This window comes from Pipra filicauda, unplaced genomic scaffold, assembly GCF_003945595.2.
Source record: "Pipra filicauda isolate LSUMZ 115617 unplaced genomic scaffold, ASM394559v2 scaffold80_size11013439_pilon, whole genome shotgun sequence".
Lineage (NCBI taxonomy): Eukaryota > Metazoa > Chordata > Aves > Passeriformes > Pipridae > Pipra > Pipra filicauda.
The window spans coordinates 8,737,788-8,762,199 of NW_024104987.1; the positions used below are offsets into that span (position 1 = coordinate 8,737,788).

The 24,412-nt window shown below is 46.4% G+C and overlaps 2 protein-coding genes across 2 annotated transcripts in view; one reads left to right on the top strand and one right to left on the bottom strand.

Moving 5' to 3' along the window:
- The first annotated feature begins 322 nt into the window (after nt 1-322).
- LOC113985105 (urotensin-2 receptor-like) lies at nt 323-11,343 on the top strand. Its single transcript, XM_027715672.2, has 2 exons — nt 323-1,469; nt 11,314-11,343. Exon 1 carries the CDS (start codon nt 324-326, stop codon nt 1,416-1,418), a length of 1,095 nt encoding a protein of 364 aa, XP_027571473.1. The 5' UTR covers nt 323; the 3' UTR covers nt 1,419-1,469; nt 11,314-11,343.
- Nucleotides 11,344-22,093: 10,750 nt separating this feature from the next.
- OGFOD3 (2-oxoglutarate and iron dependent oxygenase domain containing 3) overlaps nt 22,094-24,412 on the bottom strand; it is a 35,216-nt gene continuing 32,897 nt past the window's right edge. The window contains exon 9 of the mRNA XM_027715673.2: nt 22,094-24,002. Coding sequence (XP_027571474.1) covers nt 23,866-24,002 — 137 coding nt within the window. The 3' untranslated portion in view covers nt 22,094-23,865. The remainder of the gene's footprint in view (nt 24,003-24,412) is intronic.

The window sequence follows — 24,412 nt, forward strand, 5'->3', positions numbered from 1 at the left end:
GCCGCTGCTCCGCGGGGCTCGTTCCGCGGGGCGCTCCGGACCCGCTCCCGGCTCCCCCAGCCCCGTTCCCGGCTCGGGTCCCCGGCGGGGCTGAGCGCGGCTCTCCTCGCCTCGTTGCCCTCCCCGGGCCCGGAGGGCACCTGCCCGCCCGCTCCGCGCCCCACGGGGGTGCGGGGGTCCCGCGGCCGGTGCGGGGCAGCCCCGGGGCGCGGGGGCGGCCCTTCCCCGGGGCACGGCCCTGCCTCCCGCGGGGCGGAGCGGCCGCCGGCGGGGCGCGGAGCGGCGGGGCCGGAGCGGCTGTGCCGGGGCCGCCGCCGCCGCCCATGGAGCCCAACGGGACGGCGGCGGCGGGGGCGGGCAACGCCTCGGCGGGCGGCGGGGCTGCCCCCGCGGGCGGCCCGCTGCTCATCCCCTCGGCCTTCGGGACGGTGCTGTCGGTGATGTACGTGGCCGGGGTGGCCGGCAATGTCTACACGCTGGTGGTGATGTGCCACTCGGCGCGCTGCGCCGCCCCCATGTACAGCTCCATCGTCAGCCTGGCCCTGGCCGACCTGCTCTACCTCTCCACCATCCCCTTCATCGTCTGCACCTACCTGGCGCAGGACTGGTACTTCGGGGACCTGGGGTGCCGCATCCTGCTCAGCCTGGACCTGCTCACCATGCACGCCAGCATCTTCACCCTCACCCTCATGTGCACCGAGCGCTACCTGGCCGTGACCCGGCCCCTGGACACCCTGAAGCGGTCGCGCGGCTATCGGAAGGTCACGGCGGGGGCGGTCTGGTCGGTGTCGCTGCTGCTCACTCTGCCCATGATGCTGATGGTCACCCTGACCGAGGGGGGCAAGGCGGAGGGCAAGGTGAAGAGGATGTGTGCGCCCACCTGGAGCGTGGATGCCTACAGGACCTACCTGACGGTGCTCTTCAGCACCAGCATCATGGCCCCGGGCATCATCATCGGCTTCCTCTACACACGCCTGGCCAGGACCTACCTGGAGTCCCAGAGAAACCCCCCCCACAAGGAGAAGAGCAAGAGGTCCCCCCGGCAGAAGGTCCTCATCATGATTTTCAGCATCGTGCTGGTCTTCTGGGCCTGCTTCCTGCCGTTTTGGATCTGGCAGCTGGTGCGGCTCTACAGCAGCTCCCTGCAGCTCACCACCCAAACCCAGAAGTGCATTAACTACCTGGTGACCTGCCTGACCTACAGCAACAGCTGCATCAACCCCTTCCTCTACACCCTGCTCACCAAAAACTACCGGGAGTACCTGCGCAACAGGCACCGCAACTTCTACAGGTTCACGTCGTCCTTCCGCAAGCGGGGCTCCAACCTGCAGTGCTCCTGGGGACGGTCCATGTCCTCCAGCAACCAGTACGACTACAGCTCGGAGGCCCTGGGCATGGCCACGCTGAAGGACAAGTGAGGAGGAGGAGGCGCTCCGGACACACCGGGACCAGCAGAGCGTCTGGCCAAGGTAGGGCTTCGGGACACCTTAGCCCTGAAGGGGCCTCAAAACTCATTTCTGGCTCGCTCTCTCTGGTGAGGGGCAAGAAGTTGCCTGAACCTGAGTACTATGAGATGAGCCTGAATTCCCATCTGGCTTAGGGCTGTTGGAGGGGTCCTGCTGGGAGCCAGCAGCCGTTTGGGACAAACCCTGCAGGGTTTTGGGTGCAGAAGTTGAGGTGGATACTTTGTTCAGTTCTGACACAAACTCTTTCCACGCTTTGCTGAGTTTTGCCCGGATCCAGCTCCACACACCATTTCTCCTGTGTGGTTTCTCAGTGCTGTCTTCAGGCTACAGCTGGGTCAGAGCTGCAGAAGTCTGAAATTGGCCCAGTATTGCTTCAGTTTAGCTGCAAGCCTTGGGTTTGCCCTGTGTGTTACCACTGTCTATTTCTGGAGTGTAAAAAGAGTCCTTTAAGCCCCCTTTCCTATTTCCTGTTACATTACGGTGCACTACAGTTTCATCAAGCTTAAAGTCTCTATTTTAAAATTCATTGCAGCAGCACTTCCAACTCCAAGCATTCAAAAACCACAAGGTAAGCTGTCAGAAGCCACAGGATTACCTAAAAAAGACCCTTGTAATTTTTAAAGGTTTCCACCTAAGGTGATTTGAATTTGCCACTGTTTTTTTTTTTTTTTTAAGTTGGTCCCTTTCTTAAAAGTCAGTAGGGCTTGAAAAACCTGAACGTTTACCTTGGAAAGAAAGAAAAAATGTCTTCTAATCCTATCACTCAAAGACCTGAGGCTAAAATAAAAATGACTGAATCCTTTATCAGGAAACTCATCATAAAAGAGACAATTTTTTTCATGACATTTGATCAAAAGCATTTTGCCTCAATGTATTCTACTCATTTTCTCCCTACTTGGCATCTCACAGTAAACCTTCACCACAGATGCCTGTAAGCATTTAAACAATTGTAAAATGTCAGTTTATAAAATAAATGGTGATTAAAGATGGACCATCATCAGGCTTCCCCTCGCCTGGTCTCTTCACCCAGCTCAGGGGGTTGTATTTGTCAGGGCAGAAGCTGCTGTTCCCAGCTGTGGGGATGAAGTTTGGTTCAATATTCCTCTTCCTTGTTCTGGGACAGACTCTGGGGATAAGTAAAGCAGGATATGAGTTGCATAAACCATTGTCAGCAGCCAGTGATGCCCGGGGACTTGTGAAGCAGCAGCAGTGTAAGGAACTGTCATTCCCACTTTTTTATACACACTCCAGCCCCCATCTGCCTGAGCAGAGTCCCACTCCAGCAGGGCCACTGCAATCCCGTGTCCTTGGATGATCCTCTCGTGTCCCACACCAAACTTTGGGGTGTGCTTGTGCCAAAGCAGAGACACAAAGCACCAACAGCGCAGCAGGGACTGGGAGCAGAGAACACGGCACAGCTACACGCTGGATTTTATGCACCCAACCAACAGAAAAATGAAGCCTGCAGGGCACATGTGGGATGCAGAGTGAGGGAGCACATTCCTGTGCCTGGCACCAGGCGTTCTTCTTAGGGGTGCAGTTGCTGGAGTGCTTTCTGGGGACAGGGGAATAAGTAACTCACCTGCTCATAGTACTTTTAGCCCCAGGGCTGTCTATGAAACACTGGGGACCACTTTGTCGTGTTCCAGTATTGCACTGACTACCAAGCTGGGCAGCTTAAATAGACCTAACAGTGCCCACTCCTTATAAAACAGGGGGACTAGCACACAGTTCAGGCTGGGAATTTTTCAGAAAATAGTGACTTTTTAAATTATTAATTCTAAAGTCACTGTTACTTTTCCTTCGGTTCCCATTTCCGAGGCTGGAAGTCACTCCCATATAAGAATAACAAAGATAAGGCTGAGCTCAGGAGGTGGTGTGGGAAGGCTGGAGTACATGCATCTTCTGTGGGGTGTGTTGGGCTGTCCTGCTCCCAGGGAGATGTCCTGGCAGGGCCAAGCATGGCTGCATCCCTTCCAGGTGTTGCATGTGCCATTTGGATTCTTGACACAGAGCTGATGTCTCTTGATGTCTCTTGCTTGGCCCGAGGAGGAGATCCTTGGGAGGTCACTCACAGCATTAGGAGGCTGATAAAGGATGGGGATTACCATGTACAAAATAGTTGCAAGGCACAGGGTGTCTCTCTTAACAGGTATGTCAGGGGAAGCAGATGATGGAAGAGCTGGATAGGTATCAAAACGAGTTTTAAAGGAATGTGCTTTCTGCTTTAAAAAAAAAAAAGTTAAAAACCCATCCAGCCTGAAAACATATTAATAACAAGGAGAAGCTGAAAAGGAATTCTGCATAGAAAAGAAGAGATAAAAATGCAGATCAGGTGAGGTCTACAGTTCTAACCTCATGTGGGCATAAGCAAACAGAAGGGGTTGATTTGGGGGACACGTCCCAAGACACCTCCTCAGCCCCCAGAAAGGATTCTGTTACTCTGCTCAGTGCTGTGAACAGTGTGTCGTGGATGTGCCTTCTGTGCCACATGGTTAGAGCATCAAACATCAAAGGGTTCATGGAGGAGCATGAAAGGCAAAATGCTGGATATTTCAAAAAAAGTGTGCCCAGCAGGTCAGGGAAGGTGGTTTTCCCCCTCCATTCTGCTCTGGTGAGACCCCACCTGAAGAGCTGCCTCCAGCTCTGGAGTCCCCAACAGCAGAAGGATGTGGAGCCGCTGGAGCAAGTCCAGAGGAGGCCACAGAGGTGCTCCAAGGGCTGGAGCCCCTCTGCTCTGGATCCAGGCTGGGAGAGCTGGGGGTGTTCAGCCTGGAGAGGAAAAGGCTCCAAGGAGACCTGAGAGCCCCTTCCAGTGCCTAAAGGGGCTCCAGGAGAGCTGGAGAGGGACTGTGGACAAGGGCTTGGAGTGACTGGACAAGTGGGGATGGCTTTAACTGAAAGAAGGCACAGTTAGATTGGATATTGGGATTAAATTCTTCCCTGTGAGGGTGGGGAGGCCCTGGCACAGGTTGCCCAGAGAAGCTGTGGCTGCCCCATCCCTGGAAGTGTCCAAGGCCAGGTTGGACGGGGCTTGGAGCAACCTGGGCTGGTGGAAGGTGTCCCTGCCCATGGCAGGGGGTGGAACAAGATGAGCTTTGAGGTTCCTTCCAACCCAGACCAGGCTGTGAGTCCATGATACTTGTCTCTCACCAGGTTTTTCAGCCAGTGTGTTTCATCCCGGCCCCATCCCAGCCCTGCTCCTCTCTCCCATCAGGCTCTGATAAACCCTTCCAAGGTTACTCTATCCAGAGAACCAGTCCATTGGATGATGCCCACAGAGCACCTCACTGGGGCTGAGGGGAGCCTGTTTAACACACAGAACTGGCCAGCAGCCCCAGGATGCTGCTGTGTGTGATGAATGATGACTCTGCAGCAGCACAGGGAGCAGGCACAGTTCAGACCTTCACAAACACGACTCCTCAGGAGCCTCTTGTACTCCCGGGGATCAGAGCTCAATTTAAAAGATGAATTACATAAACAACATCCCTCTTATTGTCCCATCAGACCAGTGAAACTGCCAGAAGTCAGTAGGTTTGATCCACTTCATAAATATCCTGCAAGAGCAGATGTTCTAACTGAGTTCCTCTCTGTAACTGGGCAATCCTTGGCTGTTCTTGGTGTGCTCATGTTTTGGGAATGAGGAGACAGTCTTCATGTATCTTCCTTTAAGAACAAAACCAAATTAATCTGGTAGCTCGCTTTGGAAAGGGATTGCTGCTGCCTGTCTGGAGCACAGAGTCCTGTCTGGGGCTGACACAAAGCTACAGGGGTAGTTTTACCTGCTGTGTTTTACCTGTACCCAGAGAATTTTGGGGAGGGTGTTGGTTTAGCTTTGGGATCTCAGCATTCCTAAGCACATTTCCCTGTGTGCAGGCCATGCAAACCTGCTGTAAGGCAGCTCAGGCAATTTCCCACATGAGGGAGAGGTGTTACCTGTCCTCAGCACTGAAAAGGATGAGTCAGGATTCCCAAAATCATGAGATTAGAAACATCTTGTGTCCACAACCACAGAAGTCACAGAAGTGTATAGCAATTGAGATAGACACATAACCAGAATCTGGATGATGAGACTTGGCAAATTCTTTGTATTTTTGTTCCACTTCAGGTAAATCTGAATCATCTCAGGCCAGGACTGAGTTACAGGGTCAGTTGGGCTGTAACTGGACAACACATGGAGAGTTCCTTGAAAACAATTTGACTTTGGCTGTTCTACATTCCAGGAAATCAAGCTCTGTGTAACCTGGGATCATTTGTCATACCCAAATCATTGTAATCCTGTGGTTCTTAATGCTTTGGGGGGTTTTATTACAAATGTAAGGTTGCTGCAGGTTCAGTGACACAGCTGCTTCTTCAGCAACATGGGAGATGGGAGTTTTAGCAAAGGCAACATCCTATTTCTTAATGGCTGTCACTGCAAAACTCCCTACATGCTTTGCAGGAAAGAAAATAGTTTAATCACTAGAAAATATTTTCCAACACCCTTTAGGATTTAGGGATTTATAACAAAAAAAGGAAGCCCACCTAAACTGTGAAAGAAAGGCAGTTTCATCTTGAGTCTGTTCTCTCTTTCTTTGATCTCAGGTGGTATCTGCTGCTGCAATGGCAATTTTTCCACTTTCACTTGAAAAGCCAAAATGCCAGTGCTCTGTGGGACAAGTGAGAATCCATCTGAACCTTATGGAATTGTTGCAGCCTTTACCTTCAGTCACACATTTTCTTATCATCTTTCTCCTCACTTTTTAAAACCAAATTGGCAATCAATGCTCAGAAGCCCCACGTTACAATTCAGTCATAAATCTGAGCAAATAATTAACTTTTTCACACTCCTGTTTTAGCAGGCAATTTTGGTGTTGAGTGTGTGACTAAATACCAGGGAAACCAGTGAAAGAAAGGGCACTTCATGAGCATTTTGTACCTTCAGCTACCAGCAAGATGCACAACTTGCTGCCATTGCATTAACCAAGGAGAACGAGCAGGATGACTGAGTGAATAATGTGTTATAAACTATTCATAATCACCAGTGTGATGAGAGGAGAAAGTGCATAAACCTCACATCAGAGCCCAGCCCTCAAGCCGTGGGAACAGGTAATGCAGAACCTGAGAAAGCCTCAGGGCAGCCCCAGAAAGTCAGGCAGCTTTGCTGGGAAGTTTGTCTGAGGAGAGGGCTCCCGGCTTTCCCGTCGCATTCCGGAGTCCCTCTGGTGGCAGCAGCGATCTCCCATCCCGAGGTGTCGGGAAGACAATTTGCTTTTTAGTTCAGGCTTTAAAACACAACAGTTGCACAGAATCAGGACACAACCCGACTACATAAGAGCATTTAATAGCTTTGAAGTGGAATGTTGCTGCAACTCCTGGAGGGGGAAAGAGTGTTGAGAAGAGAAAAGCTACTTCCAAGCACTAACTTCCCTCTCCCACATTTCTTCCTATGCCAAACCCAGACTAACTTGATTCCTGTCATTTTGCACAGCATCCTCCCAGCCAGCACCCACAGAGACACCCAGAGCTGGTGATTAACTACAGTTTAGCCCAGCTGGGGCTTTTTGCCTTATAATATTGGGTTTTGCTGCTAGTTTCAAGATTTTCTGGGGAATAGAGAGACTCGGAGTTAATTGCTGTGGCTTAGAAGAAATATATTGCTTTGTCTTCAAAATAGTAGCCACAGCTCCACAGGATATAAGTACCCTTCAAAGTTATTGTTATTATCATTATACAAGTTTTTTGCCCTTGTTTGGGAATGTGTCTAAAGCTCAGCAGAGAGAAAGGATGTGTCAGTCGGTGGCAAAGTACTGGGTGGGGTTGGATGGCTCAGGCTGAGCTTTGTGAAAGCAGACAGAGCAAAATCGCTGCCACTCACTCAGCCAAACCTCTGGGATGCAACAAGTTTCTGTCAGACACCCAACACTGGAAAAAAGTTATTAGTACATTAATATTATATTAGATATTGGTTGTATTTCAAAAGGGGTTTTTTAAATCATAAATATTTCTGCTCAGGAATGCAGCTTTCTGCCCACACCGAGTTTCTGGTTGGCATATATCACCTTTGGGGGAGACTGATTTCATTTTAGAAGGTTTCAAATGGTTAAAACTGGGTTTTGTGATCTGTGGTCCCAACCAGAGCCATCTTGTCCCCAAAGAAAAAGTTCCCAATGGAATATACCATAGCAAAACTGTAACATTTTCCTTTAGTTCCCCACCCAAGAAACAATTAAGAGAGTAAAGGGAGAAATTAATCCTGTAGAAGTCTTCTGGCATTTGGGCTCTACTTTTCTGGTTCTCTCCATTTATAATTTAAATTTTAATTTAAATGGAACACTTTGGTAAGCATCAGGAATGCTTCTACAGTGAGAAATGAGGTGCAGAGTTAAGAAGCATTCGTTGAATTTATTAGGGAAGGCTGAACGTCAATACTATGGAAAATCCCACCCAAACCCCTCCATCAAAATACAAGTAGTAAATAAGTTTGTGCAAAATCAAAGCACCAGTGATATCAGCTGTGCTTGGCAGAGGAAACAGTTCTAAAACCAAAGTGGGGCTAATGCTGGAGAAGTAAAATCTGCCAAGTTTGTCCCAGCTTGTTTTGGCCAGTCTCTGTTAGTCTTTCCTTGTGCATTCCCGTTAGGATCTTGAATTAGGCTCCTGAATCCTTAACTAGAACCAAACATGATTTCATCCAAACAAAGCAAGGGAGATTCCTGAAGCTAAATGTGGTGTGTCCATAAACACAGCCTGTTAGAGACAGTTACCCCTTCAGCTGTGTGCTCCTGCAAACCAGGGATGTCCATCACAGTCACAGCAAATTCACAACCCCTTCTATGCCTGTTGTTTTCTTAAGTATCAGCCTGGCATTTGAGAAGCACAGGGCTGGTTCTTGCATGGAGCCTCCTGGAAAAAGGCACTACAATTACTTCTCGGGGTGCACTGAACCCATCTTCCAAATATCTGAAAGAGTGGAGAAGGTAAACTAACTGTGATGTACAAATGCTAAACGAGGAAAGGCAGCAGCACCCCTGGAGACACTCATGGAGAGGACACCTAAACCTCCAGAGAGATGCAGGTCCCACCAGACAAGCTGTGCCCAGCAACAGGCAGCCCCATTCCTGTGCCAAGCTGCCACAGCACCCTCCCTTTGGAGAGCATGGGCTGGCAGCCAGCTCCCAGCATGACACTCCTCAAAATCCCAGTAACCCCCAGCTTTAAGCTGAGTTTCTGCTTTTTCTTTGTAACAGATTTTGTGGTTTTTCCTTTCATTTAACACCGTAGAAGGGAATATCTTACGGAAATGGCATTATTATAAAATCAGCTGGAGCCCTGGTTACCTCAGGCCAGCACATTTTGAAAGCAGCTTTCTGCCCCTGGGCAGTGTCCAGAGTAAGGACTGGTAGCAGGAACACACAGGGAGTCTGCAGCCCCCACCTGCCCCGTGGTCACTGGGGTTACCTGATCCCACTGAAGGGATCAGTTTATCTCCCTTCACATCACCTGCTGGTGGGGGCTCTGAGGGCACTCATCCTGAAAGCACTGACACTGCTGATAACTCAGGCAAGGCTTAGAGCAAGACAGTGAATAAAATCCAGGAGAGATTTACCAGGGGGTTGGTGCTGGAGATGCCTGTCGAGGCAGTGCTCCTGCTGGAGCTGAAGAGAAGGTTCACTGAAATGGGGGGAGCTCAGAAGTCCTGGATTCTCCTAGAAAATGACCTCAGGGAAGGCACTTCTTGTGCTGCTGTTCACTGAGTGCCTAGAAAACAGTGACATTATTTCCACTGTCTGTATATGGGTGTTTTAGGAGGTCACTGATTTGTGTGACAGGTTCTGAAATCCTTGGATGAGAGATGCTGTGGATGGAAGGGAAAATGTCTCCTTGCAGGGATAACTTAGGGTTCAGGTTAGCTGTTCATGGTTGGACAGAGGAAATGTCTGTGCCCCAGAACTTCTCTGGATTTGATTTATGGAGCTGGTCAGTGAAGATGATGGTTCACCCCCAGCCATGGCAGCTGAAATCAGCCTCCTGATAAAAGCATCATCATTTCAGTGCATCGGTACCCCCTCTAAAACCTTCCTCGGGTGAGAAACAATAGCAGCAGATACAGTAGGGAAGCAAAATCTTCCTTCTTTACCTCCTGGGAGCCTCTTCCTCCCCACATTACAGGCTGGGAGCACTGGGGTCAGTGGAGGTAAAAGGCAGAGCCTGTGCCTCAGGCTGCTCTAACAGCAGGTTATCCATGCAGAGGAGGCTGAACAGAAAGAATTATCCCAACACTCATTACCAACTGCTAAACACAACAGAACTTCCCTGTCATTTTGTTGTTGGCATCTTTTTAGAATGATTAAATCTGTCGAGGAACCTCCGCCTGCCTGAGGCACAGCACAATTAATTCCCAACAACAGAAGCAGAGGAAATAACAACTGACTAACTTTGCGTGGCTGCTTCAATGTGTTTGTTTGTTTTAATACAAAGGCGAGTTTATTGTGGCAAACATCTCTCAGACTTCAAAGCTCTGCCTCAATCTTTGCAAGCAACTTCTCTTAGGCTGGATGAGAAAGTGAAGCCCCACAGCCTACAGTGCCCAGTGGTAGAGGAAAAGCTCCTTGCAGATCTGGTTTAAATGGTGGGGGAACCACAGGGATGGGGACAGGGCTGGAGCATCACTTGGGCTTTTATCTCCATCCATATAAATGAGTATTTTCTCTCCTGGGCATTGTGTGCTCTGGGTATTCACTATCTATGTATGTTACTCAGGAAAAAAAAAGTAAGAAGTTTTGGGTTCAGCCCAATGAAAGGCAAGAAAAAAACTTTAAATCTATAACTCTGTGGTGTGGGGAAACTGTTTGTGTCCCCCCAGTTCTAGTTCTTGTGTTCACAGTCCCAGAGGGGCCCATGGGAGCAGGACAAGAGGGGCCTCAGGCGTGGGGAGAAAGGATTCAACAGCTACCTGCAAAATGGTGAAATAATTAACGTGTCACACTGAATTACTCATTAATGAGAGCACAGAGAAATGGCTTTAGGCTGAGAGCAGCCTGAGGAAGGCAATGCTACATCAGCTCCACGCTGACCCTGGTAATAAGGGTTTACACCTGGTGTGGAAGTAGGAGGGGGAGGAGAGATGGGCACCCAAGGGGCTCTGGGGGAAAGCATGTGCCCAGGCACTTTTAGCTGCCCAAGATTTAGGGTTTCCTAAAATCTCACCTCCTATGAGGATGTCGGTGCTGAACCAGCCTTGGTGACAGCCACGTGCCCATTCCAGATGCAGCCAAGCCCCAGCCCGACTTCCTTGCAAGTGCTCCTCCCTTCTTGCCCTATTTGCTGTGCTCACGAGCAAAGCCAGTCACTCCAGGAGCCCCCAAACTCCACTACAAGCACCAAACCCACCTGCAGGGCGAGGAGTTACAGAGGCAGCAGGAGTGGGGTGTCCCTGCCCCTCTGGCAGTGTCAGGGCACAGAATGAAATAGAAAAGCTCACTGGCAGGAGCACATTAGCTTAGAACTCAAAAAAAATCATCAAAACAACATCTAAATAGACATTTTTGTCTCCTGTCACATTCTCCACTAAATGTTTATCTCAGGAGAGCTCCAAGGCATGTGTTTGAGACTCAGTCTGTGGAGGGTCTAGGTACAGTTACAGACCTTATCCCAGAGTCTGCCTGAGCAATGTGCATTCCCATCACTCACTAAAGATGGAATCTCCTGCCTGTGTTGGAAAGAGCTTGAACAGAAAGATCATGGATCAAAAATGACTGTTTAGGTTATTTGTGCAGTAAAAATACGTGTTTGTTTTTAGCATATTGCTGTCTTTGCCATTCTTATTTTAATCCTATCTTTTTTTTCCCTGTCCCTGCGTGTTCAGTCCTTTCTTTGTGTTACGTTTCCTTCTCAGCAACAATCCACAGCCTCTCCCAGGACTCTGCTCCACCCTCGCTTTGCTCCACAGCTAAAACCACCACCCATCACACTCTGATACCCTGGGAGAGTTTCAAGGCTTTGGGGAAATTTCTTACCTCCTGCATTTCAGAGCTGTTTCAGGTTGCCCACATAGAAGGCAGAAGCCTCTACTGATTTCCACAACCTGATCAGAAAGCTGGCACGTTCCTGCAAGTGGGACTGCTATAAGCAAATCCTTCCACTCCATTAGACAAGTTCTGTGTGACAGCCAGGAATATGATTTAGCTTTACTCCACCTTCCACTCCTCTGTCCCCTCAGTGAAGCTGGTACATCTGGTTTCACAGCCTTGTAGTTTTAAAGGATTAAGTCATTTTACTTTATAGCGCTGGGGGTTTTTGGGGTTTTTTTTCCAATCAAAAGTAATTATTTCGTGTCCTGATCAGGTTCCCTGCCCACCTCCAGGCAGCTGAACTGATGCAGTTGATGAGCCGTGAAAAGAAGTGTTTGTGAAACACCTTCAAATGTGTTTTAAAAATCACGGGCGAAAAGCTTCGATACACCCGAGCTCGTTCTTGTTTAACAGACCAGTCAAACCAAGACCTATAAATGGCTGAATTCACAATCCAAACAACTTCTACCCCGCTGCAGCTGGAAATATCTTGTGTTCTCAGAGGGCTTGGGCTTTGCCTTCTGCTTTCCCCTTTCTGGTCAGTGAGTAAGGTGGTGGTTTCCCCACCTAGACTTGCCCATTAGCCCCCAGGGAGGCTCTGTGAGGCTTTGTGAGGCAGAACAACCATCAGGAACACTGACATCCTTGCCAGAGCACCCATGAAAATGTAGTCCTGCAGCTCTGACCCACACTGATGATTATGATGGATCTTCAGTCTGGAAGGGCTCAGCAGTTACAGGCTCAGCATGAGGGAGTTTTCCTTGGACCTGTGGGGTTTTTTCCTGTTCAGTTTTCAATTATTTGACTCACACCTGATGCACTTCACTCCCAGCTGGTGGGTTCAAAGGCTGCAGTTGGTGAGGGCAGTGCCTGGAATGGATGGTAATTATGTACTGAGCTCATTATAATTGTTCAGTTATTGAATAATTTGGAAAGGCGAGCGGGAGGAATATTTGGTTAATTAAGAGCTCGTTTAATCGCTGCTAAATTTAGCCTTCCAGAACAGTGCTCACCTTCCCCACATTTGGAAACCTTTGCCTACCTGCACTGCCAGGGGAAGCAGGAACACTCTGCTCCTCACCTCGTGGTGTCATGGCTTTGTTCCCTGCCAGCTCTGCCCCTCCACATTTGGCTTCATGTTCATTAAGATCCCTCTGAAGCTGCCATCAGTCTCCAGCAGGATGTTTAATTAGAAACAACTCACCTGGAAGTGCTCAGGTACTTTTGGGACCAAAATCTTATCCAGTTTAAAAAATTGACTGAACAGCAAAGTCTGAGCAGGTAACAGAGCTCAGAAAGTGTGAGCAGGAGAAAATCCTCAACATTTTTCTGTTGCTGCTGGTCTAACACAGTTGCTGTGCACGTGTTTCTTCTGTTTGAGGTTTTTGACAATTTAGAGAGCAGGTTTAGCACCCAGGGGATGCTTTCTGGAGCTTGGACTGATTTCCAGAGGCTCTGGGGAGTCTTCAAGACAGTGCTCAAGACAAAAAAAATAAGTGTTTACAGCTTAATGCCATGTCTCTACTATTGTCCCAAGAATGTCAAATATCCATATGCAAACTCAGGGAGGCTTGTAACTGAGGACTTTTGGGGAGAGTTTTGAGGGAAGGACTTAAGGGGGAGGTAGCATTTGACTCAAGACGAGCACAACTTTATTTAAAACAATGACTTAGTGGATTTAAAATAATTCTTTTGCTTTGGGCTTGTTGCTTAAGTGCTTTTATCCTTTACCTTAGATTATTTTAATACATTAGAGTCCTCGTGCACAGTCAGTGGGGTGTTAAGTGCTGCTGCAGATGGGATGTGGCCACCAGCTGGCACATGCTCATGAAAAGGGGACCCTCCTCCCAGCACGGAAGTCAAGGGCAGATGTTCAGAAAGAAGAAAAAAGAAAAAGCGAAGCCCCTTTGCACTCCCAAGTGACAAATGGTTTAAAGACTCCAAGAGGTCACGGCCCCTCCACTCCTGTCTGTCAGAGGAAGGAAGGAAGAGTCTGTTCTGAACCTCATCCTTCATAATACACTTCAGAACAAAGTAAACTTATTTTTTTCTGTTAGGGAGAAGACATTAGAACAAGCCAGATCTCGCATGTCTGGCAACATACCAGTGTTTTTCTGCAAAGGTATCCATGAACAACTTCTATTTTGCTTTCAGTTCAAATGCTGCAAAAAAAAGAGGAAAATAATTTTTAAACGAGTTTTTCAGAGCAGACTCCATAAGGTCAATGCTGCAGAAGAGAAAAGTCATCAAAGCAGGTTGATTTTAAAACCTGACAACCTCGACAGCCTCCTTGCAGCAGCACGGAGCCACATCAGTTGTGCTGTTACCCATGGTTACAAAATTGTTGAATGAAATGAAATGGAATCCAAACCTGTCAAGAGTTGTAGCTCTCACAGAGGCAGGACAAATGATGTGGAATGGTAACTCCTCGAGTACTCCACTGGGGCCTCAGCTGAATATTTTGTCAAACTGCTCTAAATTAACAGAGCTCATCTGTTCTGAGTCTGGGATGCTGAGGAGATGAGGAAGCTCCTGGTGGGATCTGGTTGATTGTAAAAAAATCCCTTTTTCTTAACAAGAGGCCAAGGTATAAGGCAGGTCCTCAAGAGACCCTGTGATTTCAAGTAGAGAAGTGTTACAGGATATTCTCTCTTTGCCCCAAAGGAAAAAGAATCAAGGTGAAGTCTGGGTTAGAATTAGTGTTTTCTCTTCAATCAGTCATTTCTTCTAAATTAATAAGGCAGAGACAGCTGCTTTAGCAAAACAATTATACAGTACATCAATAAAGCAGCTGCTTTGCACCAGGCAAGTGACTTCCCAGTGGGCATCTCCCAGGTTTCTGTGGATGTTGGGCACTGAGGCAGCCACAGACTCCTCTGTTCCCCTAAGTTCTCTGCTGGATTTTGGGGGTACTGTGCTGGGAGGAGGATGACAGCAATGCTGTCAGGATCTTTTCTTCCTGCTAAGTGTCCCTGTCAAGGCATCTTTCCGTGGCACACCAGGGCAGCATGAATTCCCATCAGCCTCCTTTCCTTACCCAAGAAGGGACAAAAAGTCAACAACTACAGAGCCCTGTCAGCAAAGGATGGCTGGAGAAGGGCTGCAGACTGATCTCAACTCTCAGTACTGTGTGAGATGTCTCTACAAAGCTATTCCAGTCTCTGCTGGTGAAGGGTTCCCACCCTCTGCCAAAGTCCCTGAGCCAGCAGTGAGTTTACCTTTCCCCATCCTGTTTATCCATGTGATATCAATTCCTATCAAGTATCATTTGGGATGTCAGACCTTGTTCAGCACTCAGTGTTACCCACATTTAGCATCTGCTCCTTCTCAGCACCTCTACAGCAGCAGGAGGTCTCACCCTTCCCACCACCTGCAATGTCCTGCCGAGTCCCACAGAAAATCCCAAATAATATCTCCCAATCCCCCCATAGGGTCTCTTTCTGCTGCCACCACCTCTTGGAGCCTCCAGATGTGTCCTCCCCATCCCAGCTGTCACTGCCTTTTGTATTGACAGCCGGAGCAAACCCTCCAGCCCTCACCAGACCCCAAACCTGCTCCTGGGGTGGTCCCCAGGCCGAGGGGAGGGAGGGTTTTCTTGGCTGGAGCGGGTGCAGACAGAATTCTTGTAAGCATCAGTTTTACTGTCTCTTCCCAACATAAACTGGACAAATTGATGGAGTCCTGGCCCCAAGGATAAACACCACCTCCAGTGTTTAGAGTAACTGTCTCTGGAGAGGAGCCGTGCGGCTGAGCCGGGAGCATCCCCGGGCACCGGAGGGGTCTGGTGGCACCGCCCTGGCAGGAGCCTTCCCTTGCTCTCAGATGTCCCCAGGAAGGATAAAGACTAGAAAAAGTCTGCAGTTCACCCTGGGACCATAATAACAACCTGAAACTTATTTTGCAGGGTTACAGAGGAGTAGCAGTCAGCACCTGAGGCTCCTGCAGAAATCCCTGCCTGGGCTGGCTGAAGTGCCCAGCACAGTAGTTCCAATACACCAGTGTTGCAAAATACTCAGTTTTATGGAGTTTTCATACTTCAGATTAGTTTCAGCTTTTTAGCTGTTTAGGAATGGTAAATCCTCCTGTGGTTAGGAAGCATTCCTGGCTATTATCTCTAAAGAGAACTTTAATATTTACAGTCAGGCTAGTACGTCTGGAGGCGACTGAGATTAGATAAGCTCATTAAGTCAAGCATTCTTTCCACACCTGCGTTCTTCCCAACAAAATGGTAATTCTGCAATTTCAAGGCTGTTAATTTAGAGACAGATTTTATTTGTCATGCTGATGCAAACCTGAACCCCTGGCACGCTCCATGACTAAAGCTGGCTCAGATGTACACAGGCTTGTCCTCCCCTTTCAGGGCCTTGAACACAACTGTCTCCTCAGTGACACAGCCTGGTGCAGCTGGACTGCTCAGAATGCATTCAGCAAGTGTGGCATCAGTGTTAGAAAACTAAAATCATATTTATTTAATAGATTTGGAGTATCCTAGTCCTATTCCCACCTTTGTCTCCTCTGCAGTACAAACAAGCCCTCATCTGCACTTGGGAAGTAGCTGTGGGTGTCTGGAGCAAGCAGTGACTGAGTCTTCTTCCAGCTGCACATCCAGCCCCTGCACATCCATCCAAGCTGGAAGGAAATAAAACCAAGGTCATTAACCCTGTCCAGCTGATGGGCAGGGGAGAGGCAGACAATAACAATGGTTTTAAAGTTAATTGACCCACTGGCTTATTCATTGCATTTCATTCATTAAAAACAAGGTTTTAAGGCTCAAAGATTCCTGGGGTTTTTTGCCATTCTGTCAAATGGTCTAACAAGAGGCTGCTGCTGTTCCTAATGACCTTGCCCTGTTTGTAACTTTATTGCCTTGGAAGTGCACCCACAATTACAAAACCATCACACCTCCCACTCCAGGGTCAGGCCATCAAACACCTTCCCTTCTGCCTCGCCCAGATCCTACAAATCACAAAGCCTGACCAGAGGACAGAATCATTAATTTAGCCCTGAACATCTCAGAAATGTCTCCCTGGACAACTCAGCTATGGAGAGGCTTTTGATTGCTGCCCTTCCGTGCATGCTTTATGGCTGAAGTATTTAATCTAAGGAGAATGATTAGGAGCACAAGTTCTCCAAAGCCTATGTGAAAATTTAGCTACAGAGTCAAAAGGTGTTTAACTTGTATTGAAAGTGATAATTTTTGCAGGATGCTGGAGTTCACTGCCTCACAGCCATCTGGAGGTGCTAAAAGCATTGAGAAAACAAAGCCCAGAGGTCTCAAGTTCCAGTTGTTGAGGGGAAAAGGCTCAGAGGCAGCAGCTGAGATGATGGAAGACATCAAGGCACTAATAAATGTGACAGGAGTGAGTCTTCATCTCTTCATCCCGAGCTGTGCTTTCAGCTGGGCACTCTGAGGTGGGAACAGCCTTCCTGAGAAACCCACAGGCATTTATTCTGTGCTGCTGCTGAGGCAGAGAAGTGCCTGCTCGTGGTCTGAATGGATCAAGATCTCCATCAAAATGTGTAACTGGAAAGGGAAAATGAGCAGGGACAGGACTGGATTTCCAGGTACTGTTTGATCATGGAAAAGCAGAGTAGAACCTCAGTGGAGAGTACTGAAGAGCAGGTGCATATTCCCTACACCCCAACTAAAGGATTAACAAATCAGTAAAACTCTGTTCTTTTTTAAGAGTTCCAAAAAACCCCAAATCTTTCAAACCTTTTTTTTCGCCCCAAAGAGAAACTTTCTGTAGGTGTCTTTATATTTATTAATTCAGTTTTAATGTCGTCTTGGATTATTTCTTATTTACAGGTCTAAATTCTGCCTAGTTTCAGAAAAAGTAAAATAAATGCTATACATATATCACCTGATGGCCAAGACAAGTAGCTGAAGTAAATGGTACTGAGGAAGAGGTCCTGTTGAAAGTTTTATGGAAGGTTTTACCAGCAAGAGCTTTGCTGCCTCAAAACTCTCAGTTTGCAGCTCTTTGTCTGATCTTCTAATGAAGCAATTCAGCAGAGTGAGGAGGAGAAAATGTCAATTTAAATTGACACAGACATGTCAGTGTTGGAGAAATTTCCTGCAGCTGCTCCCTGCCTAACACAGTCTGAAATTTAACTTACCCCTCTGCTTGACTTACTTCTGTTGTATTTCTGTTTCCATACCAGTAAAGCACAGATTATTTTGATCATATTCATCCCTGTGGAAAGGAATGACTCCCAAATTAATTTCTTATTTTCCTTTAAAATAAAGAAACCAATAAGAAAACACACATTTATGGCCCCTAGTGAAGTCGAAATCATCCAAGTGCACCATCCCTTCTCTCACTGCTTTTGTGTTGAGAAGTGCAAGGACTATAAACAGGCTCAAGGTTTGTTACTTCACAGCAGCCTTTTTAAGTTCTGAATCACCTGGTAAAATGTGGCCTTCTTTTTATGAGGTTATTCAGTGAATCACAATTAAAGCCCTATTATGCAGGGAGGACTCCCAGAACATGTCTCCTCCTCACTAATATAAATCAGAAATAAACACATTTGTCTGCTAGAGGGAATGGAAGGAACCACCATCCAGAGCCAAGACATGCAGAATGACTCCATTAGGACCTGCCTTTGTTTATTCCCCCAAGATTTAATGGTCTGGCTGGCAAGTTAATATGCTGAGGAGGTCACCTCCAAGGTAGGAATCCACCCAGAGACCTTCCCCTGGCAGTGAAAAGCACTCTCAAAGGAAAACAGTAGGATTTTTTTCTGTGGAGTCAGCAGCAAAGTGTCCAGGCACCTACATAAACAGCTTAAAATAATTGTATAAACTGGGGAAAGAGAAAGAGACAAGTCTTCAAGGTGTCTGTCCAGAAAAATCAAGCCTCAGGAACCTAGTTGGTGCTTTTTTTTGGTTGTTAATAAAAGAATAGGAAGGGTATCCATGTCTTTTTTTAACACTGAAGGCCTGTTATAAGAAATTCCCAGAAATAAGTAACATGAGCTCCACAAATCTCAGCTTCTCTCTATAAATAGAATATTAAATAGAATATTTCTTTCAAAAAGAGGTGCTGTGGTTTCAGGCATGTGCTCTTGCTGTGCTTCACATCACTGAGCTTCAGCTTCAAGTCTCAGGTGAAGGTCTCAGTGCAGTTCATTATGAACAATAAATCTGACATGGCAACTCATGGATTCCACCAGTCCAGATCCCTTGGGCAGCCTCTGGATTATCCAGCACTAAACCCAGCTGTTTTGATAGTTTTCCTTTGTTTAGATGCACCTAAAGGTTACAAAAATAAAGGGGATGGTACTTCCAAGCTGCTTTATTGATTCCACAGTAAGAACTATTCAAGCAAGGCATTTCTTGTTAGTCCCAAGCTCTGACCTGCTTTCTGTAGCTTCTGTTTCAGAATTCCTTGCTCACTGCCCACGAGGTATCATGAAAGACAAGAGTGCTCAACAACAGCCCCCTACCTTGTCATTATTTCAGCTTTACAGGAAAACAGGCAGGATGGAAAGAAACATCTCTGAAATAAAGGGTGGTGGTTCAAATATGCACAGTGCCTGTAATGGAAGAAAAATAAGAGAGCAGCTGGAAAAAAATGAATGCTGAATAATGAGAAATCTTAAAAATTGAGTTAGGAATTCTTCTTAAAGATTAATGCCCCACGTGGGCTAAAAGAGTCAGAGGAAAAAGCCAGCTCCTCTTCAGTCCCAGCAAGGCAGTCAATGGATAAATAAGGGACTATTATACCCTGTTCAGTTCTTGCTACACATAAAAGTTGAGCTGTGTTTGGAGGGAAGTGAGATATGAAATGAGGGACTGGAGGGGAGCTGATGCACACAAAGATGTGCACTTTGGAAAAAGGATAGTTATTTTCTTTGCACAGTCCAGCCTGAAGCCACCAACACTCACGTGGAAGATAAAAAATGCCCACACAGATACTTTGGGGATAAATTAAAGATCAGTAAAAGAGAGATGACTGGCAGGTTTCAGCAAACATGATCTAAAATTAGCTTTCAGCTTCCTAAGAATGTTTACAAAAAAACAAGATAAGGCAGAGATGTTACAGCTCTTGCTGGTGTTTTAGAAGGAGCAACAGACACTCACCAGAGGATTCCCCACCACTCCAGGCCTGAGTCTGAGCTGGGTTTCCCAGGATGACTGGTCTGCCTTCCTGAATGAGGCTGAGACCATCCATGTGCCAGAGCCATCTGTGGTTCAGAGAGGAAATAACTCTTCTGCTGCTCTTGGAATGTTTTTGCTTGGATTTCCACACCAGAGACTCAAAAAGGAGAGACAGGAGTTGGGATATATTTTTCTTTTTTTTTTTTTTTTCCTTGAAGGAGGGAGGTTGGTTGTATTTATTCCTCCCCACTCAGAGAGCTCTGACCTCCAGCAGCATCTCCTGGGTTAATTCCTAGAATTTGGACAAAAGTATTGCACAAAGCTCCACATGAGCATGTCAGAGAGAACCAATTCTCCTGTAAACACTGTGCAAGGATATCTGGATGTGGGAGGAACATGAGGAACTATTACATTAAAAACAATGTCATCTTCATTTACCAGGGAAAGGAAAGCTATTAAAGGAGACATTCAAGGGTACTGAGAATTGCAATTGAAGAAACAAAACCAGATTTCCTTGACAGCACAGTCATCATCAATGCCATTTCAGCTACATTTATTTTAATGTGCACATCATTATGTGCTACAGCCTCAGAAAGCACCTGGCTGAGATGCTGACCTTAAAAATAAGTAAGACAGGAAGCTAAATTTCTGCTCTAAATCCAAATTAAAATCTTTTTGTAAATAGATTACCCTTGTAAACATTTCTGGATTGACATTCATTAAGATGGAGCGCAGTTTATTCCAGGGGGACAATCCATATTCAGGAAAATCTCAACGTAAATGTACCTTTCCAAACCTTCAGGGGAATTAAAACCTGTGATTCCACAGCTGCCTGCACAATGAAAATGTTATACCTGAGAAATGCCAGGAGGTTCCTAGAATGCTACAGTAATGCAAGGTAGGTTTACACTGAAAACATCATCCAGTCACACACCTGTTCATTTTTCAAAAGTTCCTGATATTCTGCAAAACCTTTGAATGGAAATTCGTTTTAGAAGCAGCACCACTTCACAGAAGTCCTCAGGAGGCTTCAGTCAGTCCTGTTGTAGGGATTCAAAGGCTTGTTCTTCTGCTGTATTTTCCATTTCACCCTTTTCACACCAGCAGCCTTTCCCTTTCCTTACAAATAATTTCCTTTTAAAGTACAAATCAACGTTCCCAAATACTTGCAGCAGGTACACCTTCAGGTGCAAGGCTCTAATTTTACCATCAGGACTCAGCCCCAGTTCACACTGCACAAGTGCTGACCTTTCTCTAACCACGAGGGCTCTTTGAAAAAGGTCCTCACACAACTGGGAACCATCAAGCCACATTCTGCCATCACCATGTGTTTAATTAAGAGCACTTCTCTGCAGCAGCTTGGCATCAGATTTGTGCTACTTGAACAGAACAAATCCTGTCCTGGGCCTAAACAGAGTTCTAAGAACCAGAGTCCTGCAGTTCCCAGTAGCAAAGGGCAGCTGAACCACAGAGAGGACAGAAAGAAATTCAGGTATTTCAAATGCAGAATTATCTGTCAAGAACCGGGAAGAGAGACCCTTAATAAAAAGGTATTCAGGGTATTTAAGGGGCCTAAAATAAATTAAGCCAAATTGATTTCTAATGATCAGTGAATTCTGCAACTTCCACTCTGCCCCAGGAACATCAGCCTTTCTGCAATTACTGGTTTACTGGTTTCCTGCTGTAGGCTGCATTCAGAAACTTTTAGATTGCATTTTACTTCCTCATTTGCCATTTAAATTCTTCCAAGATCTAGATATTGCTTTTTGTAGTCCAGATATTGAAGCTTCAGACAGAAGAATCTCAGTGGGACTAAAACATACAGCATATGGAATTATTGTGCTTCTTTTCCAAAGAAATTCTCATAGCGGGTGCAGCAGACAATTATCCAGCAAATTCAAGTGACAGGTTTGCTCATCATATTGACCAGATTACTGAAGCTTAAAGACTCCCAAAGACAAATACCAGCTTGACTTTGTTTCTGAATGTCACTCAGGTCCCAGCAGGAGAGATGCACCAGCTGTGGGAGATACCAGGATCTGCCAAAGATGAAAACCCCAGATGAGATGAGACTTCCCCCAGGGTCTGAGATGACCTTGCAGAGCAGGATTTTACAGAGGGCAGCTCCAAAAGTGCCCCTCAAAGCCTGCATGACAGCCAGGAGTGAGCAGCAAACACCTGGCCAAGTGGCACAGCAATTCCAGTGCCAGGGCTGCAATAACCTTATAGTGAAGTAAGGATTTTGGAACGTGGGTTGAATCCCAGTGTGAATCACACAGCTCCATTCATATTTAGATTCCACTGCTGTCGGGTGTTGTTCTGGAAAAGGCACATTTGAATCCCAAAGCAATGTGAGCAATCAAGTTTCAATCCAGTAAAGCAGTTGCTGGTGATCTTGGTCTGCCTTCACAGAGACTTAAAACCTGGGTGTAATTCAAATTTCTTGGAATAAACAGGCTTTGAGGCAAGGATTTCAATAGGAAACGCAATTGACTTTATTGTTTCCTTGCATCCAGCATTTTTAACAATCCTTCCTTGTTAGCACAGACAAGGAAGCCTTTTTCAGGTTTGAGAACAAAGAAATCAAATGACAGAGGCCTAACCTTGCTGGTGTGCCCAGTGAGAGCACTCACAAGGCCAGGTGTCCTGTCACCATTCCCCTTTATACTGATCTGCAGGGTAATCCCCCCAATACTTACTATTTCCATAAAAAGGTAGATTAAGGAATCAAAACTGTATGAATAGAATTTTTTTTAAAAAAATTAAAAATCAAAGCACATTCCCAGATTTTCAGTTTTTCATAGAAATTATACATCCTAGGAATATAACAAATCAACATTTGCTTCAGAATTTGACTGAGAAAAAAATTAGGTTTTCCTACAGTTTATTTATCAATTCCCTGACCCACAACAGAAATCTTTGACTACAGGAAGAAACCAAGGTAGTTGGCAAGATTACACTTTGTTCCTTTATCTGCACTGCAAATCACACAGCTCCTCTTCTTTGAAGCCCCTGCAGTTTATTATCCAGGGAATACCAGTGGTCCCAGTCAACAGAAAAAAAGTCTTCATACTAAACTGAAAAGAGAAGTCCAAAAATAGCTACTGAGAGACTTTCTGAAACAGATAAAACATTGCTTTGGACACAATTCAACTGCAGGTGGACACCAGTTTCCCTCAGAGCCCACAGGCTCAGGAGGTTTTGAGATCCAGCCCTCCAGGCAGCAAGTCAGGCTTTGCAGGACTGAGTCTAAGGAGGCCAGGACGGGCCTATGGCAAATCTCAACAAAACTATGTCTTTTTTCTCAGCTGTTCCCCTCCCAACCCACTGCCCTTCCTGGGCACTGGGTAATGATGAATTCTGAGATGAATCCAGAGGACTGGTTACCTCTGCCCAGCTCTCCTTTTGAATTCTGATTCAATGTACAGGGTTACATGGTCAAGCCATCTCCATGAACAGCTCTTAATAACCCTGATACAGAGCTTCCAACCAGGAGACTGATCATTTCCATGGAGATCCAAAGGAAACAAGGCGAGCTGGGAATGCTGCATTCTGATCAAAGGGATCTAGTGCAGTGACATTCCCTGCACAAAGCATTTGCAATCCAAAAGCAATAGGCTTTCTGGCCAGAGAATTGTATTGCTGACCTTGTATTAACTAGTCCCTGTTTTTAGCAAAAAATAGTAGTAGTTCAGTTAAAACAGAAGTTCAAGTAAGTCCCAGTAGCCAAACCCCAGGTGTATTGCCCACTAATGCCCATGCTCAGGAGAATCCATTCCTCTCAACAGGAAGTGTGTTCAAAATAACACTCACCTTGCTCAATTAACTTAGGTTAAACTTTCTACATCACATGAGTAACTGAAAAGGCTAAAGAATTAAACAGGTAACAGCAGCATGGGGAGACATATCAAGGCATGGCCCAAAAGATGGTTTGTATCTTTTAAAATGAAGAATTTAAAAAAAAAATAGTACTAAAAAAAAAAAAGAATGAAGAGCCCACTCAAGAACTCTTCTTTATAGCCTGTCCCTTTGGGACAGAACAAACCATTTTCAGAATGCATCAAACCTGAGATGGTCCTTACGGAAAAGGTCACGTGAAAACAAAGTGTATTATAATCCATTGATACAGCTGGGCAATTCTGATTGAATGTGGGGTAAAACAAGAGATGTTATCTCCCTTTTTCCTCTCCTCTTGCAGGGCTTCTCTCCTTCCATTTGCCCTCGTGCTCCATCCCCAGAGGAGTCACCCCAGGACTGGGTCCCCGATGCCGTGCTCTGGGTTGCAGGTGAAGGAGATGGTGATGGCAAAGCGAGTGCCCCAGTGAACCTTCTCCACACGGTGAAGGTTCTCCGACCCAGAGGTGAAAAAGGAAACACGGCCTGTAAAGACAAATATTTAATCAGCGACATGGAGTTTGCCTCTCAGCTCTCTCCACACAAGTTTAGCTGTTGTCTCAGTACCTGAGAGCCCACAGGTCATCACACAAACTGTTATGAGCTTATGCTGCACTCTGACAGCTTTATGTACTGTTTAAAACATACATTAATCCTTTGTGCTGTGAAGCTGGAGATGTAATTCCACTGTATCTCATAGTTTATAAAAGGCAGGAGGAAGCCAAAAGCATCTGAAGCCAGTTTTTAGTTGCCTCAGTTAAAAAAGCGCAGCTCTAGTGACTGCCATCGAAGTGTATTGATTTCCTCCCTGCTCCCCTTCTAGTCTGGGCTCTAATTTTAGACCAAAGAAGGAGGAAGTACTAAAGTCTTCAAAAAGTCTTCAGTGACAAAATGCT

What these genes read in the sequence shown, in the direction of transcription:
- LOC113985105 (XM_027715672.2), top strand. Translation starts at nt 324, where the DNA reads ATGGAGCCCAACGGGACGGCGGCGGCGGGGGCGGGCAACGCCTCGGCG.